Source organism: Tupaia chinensis, unplaced genomic scaffold (genome assembly GCF_000334495.1).
Source record: "Tupaia chinensis unplaced genomic scaffold, TupChi_1.0 Scaffold000192_1, whole genome shotgun sequence".
Lineage (NCBI taxonomy): Eukaryota > Metazoa > Chordata > Mammalia > Scandentia > Tupaiidae > Tupaia > Tupaia belangeri.
Window position 1 is genome coordinate 678,758 of NW_006159667.1, and position 9,766 is coordinate 688,523.

General features: G+C 54.6%; 1 protein-coding gene across 1 annotated transcript in view; it reads right to left on the reverse strand.

Annotated features, from left to right (window-relative positions):
• The window catches only part of SND1 (staphylococcal nuclease and tudor domain containing 1), a 510,267-nt gene that overhangs the window by 3,846 nt on the left and 496,655 nt on the right, over positions 1-9,766 (reverse strand). The window contains exons 18-21 of the mRNA XM_006146865.3: positions 8,099-8,240; positions 3,284-3,407; positions 2,416-2,485; positions 1,249-1,362 (exon numbers count right to left, since the gene is read on the reverse strand). Of these exons, the coding sequence (XP_006146927.1) occupies positions 1,249-1,362; positions 2,416-2,485; positions 3,284-3,407; positions 8,099-8,240 (450 nt within the window). The remainder of the gene's footprint in view (positions 1-1,248; positions 1,363-2,415; positions 2,486-3,283; positions 3,408-8,098; positions 8,241-9,766) is intronic.

Genomic DNA, 9,766 nt, shown 5'->3' on the forward strand with positions numbered 1-9,766 from the left:
CCCCCCCCCCTTGCTGCCTGGCCCCTCTCTTTTCACCTTCCGCAGCCCTCACTCTAGCATAGTGACCCCCATCAGGTTCACATTTCTGTCTTTACTGTCTCTGGTAGGCTCTCACCACGCATGTCTCTCCATCCTCACAGACCTGCCCGTGAGCCATTTTATGATTTGCCCTCAAGATCTCCTGGGGTTTCTCTGCTTCCCTTCGGCAACCTCACGGAAGGCTGGAAATGGTCAGCGGAGCTGACACCATTTGCCTCTCAGTCCCTGCATATTGAGGCAGCGCCAAGCAAGCGTTCACAGTTCTCACTCTGGGCACCAAGCGTCCCCTGCAAGCCACAGCTTGCCTGAGTTCCCTGGGAGCTGGCCACTGCAGACTGACTCCTCCCTTCTAGAAACTAAAGGGCGTCTACGACACTGCACAAGCTTTCCTCCTCTTTGCTTCACCTTCTGCCTCTCAGTCTGTCGTCCTCAGGCCCTCCCACATGCTCACTCCGGGCAATCCTGTGCACTCGTGTGGTGTCAACTGCTCAAAGATCTTACCTCACTTCCAAGCTAAAACTATAAAGATGCCCAGAAGTCCCACAGCCCGCATTTGTTCCTCCTTGTCCCCTTTGGCCATCAGGAACACACGCACGTGGAAGGAACCCAGCACGGTCTTAGATTCCTCCTCTCCCTGTCCCCACTCCTCCGATGTTGCCATGTTCCACTGAGAACTGTCCCCACTGGAATGACCCCAGTGTGGTCATCATTTTCCCTTCCCTGGGCCTTTACAATCATCTCCCAATTGTCTCTGCCAGTCTCCCTGTCCACAGTGCCACCAGAACTGACTTTCTGATTCGACCATGTTGCCCTTCCACTGAAAATCTGGTCATATCCCTTCCTGCCCTCGGTACAAAGAAGAATTGCTTGCCAGCGCAGACAAGCCCACAATGCCCAGGGCTCAGCTGGCCATTCCTCTCCCATCATCCACCGCTGTTTACAAGCCTCTGAGACCTAGCTGAGGCAGCCTAGTCTTTCTTCAAATGCACCCTGGCTCACCAGGCCTACCTGGATGAAATGCTGTAATGTCACCTCTTCTGTGACACTTTCCTTCCACTTTCATGGTCACAGTTAATCACTCCTTTCTCTCAGTCCTATTACTAAAGACCATTTGTCCTAGTTCCCATCCTCTCCCATCAGCCTGGCAGGGCTGCAGCAGTGGCTGTCAGTGGATGTCCCCTCTAGAAGGAGGAAGATGTCCAGACTCACATCTTGGGGCACCTGGATGAAGGCGAAGGCATACTCTGTGGCTTGAGCTGGCAGCACTCGAGTGCTGAAGGCAGGGGGCAGAGTACCGAGGCGGGTGGACGGCAGGATCTCTCTCTGCAGAGGAAACACCAGCCAGACAGTATTACATACTCGATATCCTCTTGCCCTTACAGGACAATGCTCTGTGGCCAGGCCTCTGGCAATTCTAATTCTGGGCCTCTCCGCTTGCCCCGTGACTCAATTTGACTTAGCCGTGAGCACCAAGCCCTGGTGAGCTAGCAGTCGGTGGGGAGTGGTGGGGAGCTGTGAGTCCCGCCCTGGGCTGGGTGTTAGCACACCTGCTGACTGCCACTAAAATAATGCTGGGGACGTCCGGACTTGGACTTAATCACTGTTGACGTTTCCTTCGAGTGCTGTCCCTCTATGACATGGCTTTCCCTGACTTTCTCATAGGCCAGGGGTGCTCCAGCTGTGGGCTGGGAGAGCACACCAAGATGAGAGCTGCCTGAGCCCAGGGGTGTGAGGTCACCCCAGCCCAGCTTTGGCTCTCTGCAACAGGACCTCAGCCGTTGTGCCTGAGGAAGGCTGGAGGGCAGACAGTCCAGTCACCCCGCAGGAGTGTCGGGCCCCTGCACGACACCGTTGTGCTGTTTGCTGCGGTGCCTACAGGGATCTACTGGGAAGTGTCAATGGCCTCCGAGGCCTGGCCTGTGAGACATCGTTCCCAAGGGTACCAGTTACTCCGTCATCTTAAGATGGTCCCTTCCCAGCAAGCCTGTGTTTGGGGATGTGCTGAAGATGGATGTGTGCACCAGGAGCTGTGGAGTGTATGGGGCCTTCCTGTGCTAGAGAGGCCTGGGCCCATTCCTCAGAGAAGGCAGGCTGGTGAGGAACCTGGGATGTGTTGGGCACTCACCCCTGGGGCCTGGACATGGGACCTAGCAGTACTCACAGGCCCTGGCCTCAGACACCTGTTCACAAGTTGTGTCTGGTCACTCAGGGGGTATGGCCTATGCTACAAACAGCAGAGATGCCCAAACTCATCATATGTAAACTCAGAGGGACCTCCGAGAACTCAGATGAACTTGACCTAGGAGGCTCCTCCTACCTCCTATTTTACAGTCCCTCCCTTACCTCCTCCTCCACCCCATGGCCCCCAACACTCACGTTGCCGTAGTCAATGTAGAAGACGTGTACTTTGGCGGGAGACTCCACTTTCTCGACTCGGGCACGGTACCTGCAATGACAAGATGGGCAGAGCTCACGGGATGGCGCCGAGAAATGTGGTCTCCCTGGAGCCCTGGCTGTGGCAGGGCAGGGGGCGCAGCACTGCCCCGCCCAGGGTTCGTGGAGTGCCAGAGGGCAGTTCCCGGACTCCATCAAGGCCAGCTTCAGGGCGCTCTGGCCACCACCTAATGGGATCAGAGCATAGCTGGGAGCAGAGGCGGAGAGGGAGCATGTGGAGCAGATTAATGTGTCCTTGGGGCATAAAGCAACAAGACTAATGACTAGATTGATGTCTGCTGTTTAAACCCAGCACACTAAACAGCAGTGTAATTAGCCGGCAGATCTGTCTGGGAGGCCGCAGCAGGGAACGCGTCCAAGTCACTTCGTCACCCTGGGAAGGCCATGGGCCCTACCCTTGGTAGCTCGGGCGGAAGTGACCTTCTCCCGGCCCATGAGTGCTACAGCTCGTATCCCAGACTAGAGGGTGGGGTGGCTGGTCTGGGCTCATTCCGAACCAGCCTTACCCATGATATCATTCTTCTTGTGTGGCTGTGTTGGAGAGCCCCAGCCAGCCAGGGCTCCCACTGCGGAATTCCCCAGGAGAGAGGGAGACTGGCTGGACCGCAGGGAACTCCTGGGACAAAGCACAGGTCCCACATGGGCTGTGAATGATGGAGAGGGACACCCCAGGGAGCTGGCAGAGGCCCTCAACAACAGCCCAGTGGATACCAGCCTGCCAAGGCAAGTCTAGCGGGTAGCCTGGCAGCCCAGGACCCTGAGGACAGCCCTGCTATTCCAAGGTGCTTACCACTCTCCATCCACAAATTTGGCAATGCAGAACTCTCCACGGCGGGGGGCGTAGGAGCCCTCTACAGGGGGGTGGCTGGCGATGTCATTGCGCATGTTTTCCATCAGCTTCTCCAGCTGGGTGCCTGCCATGGAAGAAGAGGGCAGTGAGGACTGGGTACAAACAGATGTGAATTCCAGGGGGCACGGCTACCCTGGCTCTGCCCCAAAGCCATGCAGAAAGTCCCCTTTGGTACCCTATCAAGAGGTTTTAGGCTACCCATCTTAAAAAGTGGTGACCCTTTAGCCTTGCAGACACACTCAGCCTCCCAGCTCAGCTCTCCAACCACTGGCCAGCCCTGTAGGAGCTCACAGGAATGTGCCTTGGCCATGTCTTAGGAGGACAGGGATCAAGGTCCCAGCCCAACAGCCTCCTCTGGGGTAAGAGCTGGCCACTGACAGGAGCTTTGTCCCGTGTCAGCCAAGAAGTAGAGTGGAGATGGGGGAGGATGGTGGTGTAGTGAAATGTGACATTCTTCAAGGCAGACCTGCATGGGAAGGTGGCCAGTTTGTGTCTGGAAACTCCGAGAATATGCTGGGCATGTGTGCACCCATGATCCAGGCTGGTGGATAGGGGGGTTGTGGAGGGAGCCTTGTGGCATCAAGACTCTGTGAGGGGTGTTATATTTTCTGTCACCATGGGATAAATAAACAGATTTTTTTTTTTTTTTAATTACAGATGGTGGCCAGCAGGTGACATGATGATTAAGGTGCTGGACCCCCACATGGCTGACAGTAGTTTGAATCCTGGACCTGGCAACTTGAAAATCATGCCAGGCACGAGAGTGTGTGTATCTAAATCCCAGGAGGAGACGGAGGCAGAAAGGATTGCGGCATGGCCAGCCGCCCTGAGCAGGGATGATTTCTCACTTTCCCTCTCAATGTTTCTGTCTCTCTGGTGAGCATGGGTCCTGTGGCAAAAACTTTGAAAAAAAAAATTAGAGATTAAGGACAGGCCCCATACAACCCTTGACAAGGGCCTCAGATCGGAGTGGTGAAAGACAGGGTAAGAATTAAACAGAACAGAACATCTAGCGCAGCCAGGTTGGAATTCTAATGTCCTGCCCCCGAATGAGTGCCTGTGCTCAACTCCAACTCGAAGAAGGAAGGGATCCCCCTTCTCTGCCTTGACTTTCCCTCATCACTCGAGCTTTGGGCCCACTGGCCTCTGCAGCTTGTCTGCAACACCTAAGTCCTCGCAGTTCCCTCCTTCACTCCTTCCTGCTGCATCCTCCCCACCCCCACTCCATGAGCGTCTCCTTTTATGTCCCTGGGGCTTTGGGACTAGCTCAGTCTCAGACCCTTTTTCGGCCCTTCCCTCTGAGGCGAGGAGGGTGGCCATGGATGTGTGGTTTAAGTGTAAGGCTCCTCTCTACCCACAGGGCCGACGCTGCCACGTTGTAAGAGGGGTGTAACACGTGTTTATTGTTACATTTGTCAAGGTTACCCATCTGAGTTCCTAGTTTAGGTTTGTTTCTGCCGCTATGCTGAGAGTCCCTTCAGGGCACAGACCATCACTCACTTGTTTCTGTTTACTCACATAAGGTCTAGTGAAGTCCCCGATGCATGCAGGTGCTTAATAATTCAGCTGTATTGCAAATGAACTCTGATTCTGCACATGAGGATGTGTGTCCACACTCAGGCTGCTGGAAAGGCCACAGTCCCAGCATTTGCCCAGCATGGTGCCAGAACAGGGACTTATGGTGACAGCTGCCCTGCCCCCAATCCATCAGAAACCCTCTGTAACTGTCCTCAGCAAGTGCTCCTTGCAATTCCAGGAACCAAGGAGCAGCCTCCACAGACAGGTTCCTTTCTAACTTGCTCCACTTCTATTTTACTTTTTTGCCCCAAGGCAATAGAAGCAGAACTTTGTTTCCTCCAAACAGGCAAAGCCCTCTGGGAGGTCCCTACATAGAGCCTGGCTGGTCATTTGCAGCTAATGGCAATGCCTTCTTCAGAATGGAGAAGATCCTAAGGGAAGGCATGCTTTAAAGGAGTGAAGGTGGAGATTTCCGCAGGGGGGCTACAGATCCTGAGGTTCATCTTCATGGATTCTATGGTGCCATCTGAGGGCAGGACCCCTCGTTTCTGTCTCTCTGGTGAGCATGGGTCCTGTGGCAAAAACTTTGAAAAAAAAAATTAGAGATTAAGGACAGGCCCCATACAACCCTTGACAAGGGCCTCAGATCGGAGTGGTGAAAGACAGGGTAAGAATTAAACAGAACAGAACATCTAGCGCAGCCAGGTTGGAATTCTAATGTCCTGCCCCCGAATGAGTGCCTGTGCTCAACTCCAACTCGAAGAAGGAAGGGATCCCCCTTCTCTGCCTTGACTTTCCCTCATCACTCGAGCTTTGGGCCCACTGGCCTCTGCAGCTTGTCTGCAACACCTAAGTCCTCGCAGTTCCCTCCTTCACTCCTTCCTGCTGCATCCTCCCCACCCCCACTCCATGAGCGTCTCCTTTTATGTCCCTGGGGCTTTGGGACTAGCTCAGTCTCAGACCCTTTTTCGGCCCTTCCCTCTGAGGCGAGGAGGGTGGCCATGGATGTGTGGTTTAAGTGTAAGGCTCCTCTCTACCCACAGGGCCGACGCTGCCACGTTGTAAGAGGGGTGTAACACGTGTTTATTGTTACATTTGTCAAGGTTACCCATCTGAGTTCCTAGTTTAGGTTTGTTTCTGCCGCTATGCTGAGAGTCCCTTCAGGGCACAGACCATCACTCACTTGTTTCTGTTTACTCACATAAGGTCTAGTGAAGTCCCCGATGCATGCAGGTGCTTAATAATTCAGCTGTATTGCAAATGAACTCTGATTCTGCACATGAGGATGTGTGTCCACACTCAGGCTGCTGGAAAGGCCACAGTCCCAGCATTTGCCCAGCATGGTGCCAGAACAGGGACTTATGGTGACAGCTGCCCTGCCCCCAATCCATCAGAAACCCTCTGTAACTGTCCTCAGCAAGTGCTCCTTGCAATTCCAGGAACCAAGGAGCAGCCTCCACAGACAGGTTCCTTTCTAACTTGCTCCACTTCTATTTTACTTTTTTGCCCCAAGGCAATAGAAGCAGAACTTTGTTTCCTCCAAACAGGCAAAGCCCTCTGGGAGGTCCCTACATAGAGCCTGGCTGGTCATTTGCAGCTAATGGCAATGCCTTCTTCAGAATGGAGAAGATCCTAAGGGAAGGCATGCTTTAAAGGAGTGAAGGTGGAGATTTCCGCAGGGGGGCTACAGATCCTGAGGTTCATCTTCATGGATTCTATGGTGCCATCTGAGGGCAGGACCCCTCGGAAGCCCACAACTCTCCAAGTGGTGTGCCCTGAAGCACCTCACTCCCTTCTCTTTGGATATTCTGAAAGTCCACACTGTAGTTTGTCCTTTCCTTGTTTTCTACCTTGGACAGCACACACTGTCCAGGCTTCCTAGAGCTGCCAGCCAGCCAGGTAGGGTGTAGGCAGTCACAAGAATTCCGGTACTCTCAGGGGGACTCCAGGGTTCTGTTTTATTCAAGGCAGGTTCTTCCCAGAGGGACATGGTAGCCGAGTTGGGGGAGTCTTCATTGAGTCCCATTTCCCCCAAGCTCTCTGGGCTGTTCTTGCTGGCTCCTTGGCTTGTGAACAGCTGTCATCCCTCTTAGACCACTGCAGGACTCCCTCCCCGTCACGCACTCAGACCCGGAGGCCACCCGCCTCCTGGGTTCATTTTCAAGGCAATTGCTGGTCTGGCTTTCACCAGGACTGCGGTTGACCTCAAGAGAACCTGAGTCCCAAGGCTGATGGGCTCCATCTCTGCCCCTCCCCTGTGTTTTTCCTTCCTAAGCACAGTCAGCCTAGGGCCAGGAAGGGTCAAGTTTTTCTTGGTGAAATAATATTGCCACAAAAGCAGCTGCTGGGAAATATCATTAGAGGGGAAGTGGCTGCGGTTGCAGGCCTGGGGCAGGGCTGAGGAGGCTGAGTGTGCCGCGCCCTGCCATCCCTGGAGCTGCCTGGGGTGCTGGTATGTGCCATCTTCAAACTCCTCTGCAAGCATCTGACTCCTCGGACCCAGAGGCAGCTCTAAGGGCTTTTCCCTCTGCTCCCAGCTAAACTGTCTCCCTGCACAGGGCATCGAAAGGAGGGAGATCAGAGTGAAGACAGCAAAGGGGCAGATGTGGGAAGTTGAGCCGCTGCTGCCCAAGCCACCTCTCCTGCGCTCTGCACCAGAAACCAGAGGTCTCTGCCTAGGGGACCCTGGCCACAGTGCAGAGTACTTGAGGACAGCAGGGAGGAGGAGAGGGTCCTTCAGAAGACTGCCTGGGGATGACTTCCCCTAGAGCACTGCTGTTTCTATGGAAACCGGCTACCACTCAAGGCTATGTTAACCTCTAGAGAAGGAGAGACCCCAGCAGAAACAAAGCCCAGACTCACCCAGCCCCTGCCTTCCGAAGGAAACTGAGAAAGAGGGGCTGAGCCACGCCCACCTGGCCAGTGCCAGCTGGGCTTCAGACCCAGCCCAGTCTGAGATGTCTGGGAGCAAAACAATTACCTAAAAATCTCAGAGCACCACAGACAGAATCTGTTATCTCACCAGCCCTCAGAGGACCTGTGCAGCTTCACTTGTGGGGCCATCAAATGACCCTTGGCCAAGGGTGTGAAGGTGTGATGGGCCGCGGGGGATGGTGGGCAGCAGTGAAAGCTCTTCGGAGGCAGGCGGCTCCTGGGCTGCAGGGGCTGTCCCCTCCTCCCAGCAAGGCAGGCTGGACCCTCCCAGGAGCCAGCAGGCAGCGGTACCCAGGCACTCACCGGTCTCCACATCCTGCACGTAGAAGTGCAGGTCGTCAGTGATCTCGGTCACAAACACTGGCTTGTAGCTGGCGGATCGCTCCTTCTCCTCCAGCACGGGCAGCACCTCCTCCACTGGCTGCTCCTCATAGTGGGCCCAGACCTAGGGGTGAGGGCGACAGAGGGTGGGGAGAGGGGAAGGTGAAGTGGAAAAGAACACCGGGAGAGGAGCTATGGGCAAATGGGGTCACCCCAGGTGAGTGAACATGGAGTCACCACAGGGCTGAGCGCCTGAAGTCCCACTATCTGAGGGTGAAGGTGGGCTCTCTGAAGTTCTCCTGAACCAGTGGTTCTAAAATCCTGGCAGACAGGGAGCTCATTTAAAACACAGGTCCCAGGGCCTCTGGGTGGAGTGGAGGTTAAGATGGCTGATCCCAGCTGAGCAGTTCGAGTCCCAGCCCCGCGAACTGGGGAACCTGGCAGCTTGGGGAACATGCTGAGTGCGTGTGCATACGTGTCCAAGATCCCAAGAGGAGAATGGAGAAGAAGGGACTGCAGGGCGGTCATCCTCCCTGAGGAGCGCTTTCTTTATCTCTGTGAGTACATGTGGCCAATGGCAAATTAAGGGGAAAAATGTCCCTGGATCCAAACCCAGGTCTACCAGTTAGAATCTGCTATAAGGGTCTAAGAGAAAGTAAATAAAAAAATGAAATCAGGCTCACAGATGACTCTCATAAACACCAGAGAGAACCAACCCCACTATGATGGACTGCCATGGGTTTGGGCTCTGCATTCTGCCACCGAGTGTCTGGGTGTCCCTCTCCCCTCCCCACAGCACTCTGTAGGGACACTCCAAACTGTCCAGGCCCTCCCACTGTCATGGGGCCTCCAAGCAGCAGTCCAGGCTGGAGGAGGACTGCAAGAATGCCTCTCCTCACAACTTCCCTTTCTCCATCCTCACCGCCTGCAAGTTGCTCTGACTCCAGTGGCTCAGAAGCTGGGCCAGCCCCTCTCTACCCTTCCCTCTCTCCCTTCCTTCCCCCAAGCCCTGCACTGTCAGGGCAGCGGTGACTCAGAAGCTGATTGGACGTGACAGCGTGTCAAGTCCAATCCTGCGGCCAAGAGATTATCCCAGTAGTGAGGCCTGTCACAGCAGGGGAGGGAGGTGGCTTTCCAGCTGAGCCGCAGGAAGGGGGTGGGAGAGTGTGTGTGTAGGGGACTGGACCACACATGGGGTCCCACAGATACACACAAGAACAGGGGACAATGACAGTACTAGCTGCACACTTATATGCTTACTGGATGCCAGGCATTATTCTAAATCCTCCAAATAGTAATTCATTTAATTCTCACAATCCTTTGGATAGGTATTAACATCATCCCTGTTTTCCAGATAGGGAAACTGAGGCACATTGGTTTGCGGGTAGAAGCAGTGGAACCAGGATTTGAACATGGGCAGCCTGACTCTAGAGCACTAGGGTGTTCTGGCACTGACTGGGTATCCTAGAGGAAAAGGCAGCAAGGAAAGCTGGAGTGGGAGATGTGGCCTTTTGTCCCTGCTGCCCTTGAACTTGTTATGTGCCGTCTCTGAGTCTCCTTTTCTTCCCTTGATTCTGACCACACAATCACTAAGAAGGTCCCTCTTGGCTGAGTCACAGATTCCTGGGTGGCCTCTGAAGTGCAGGAATG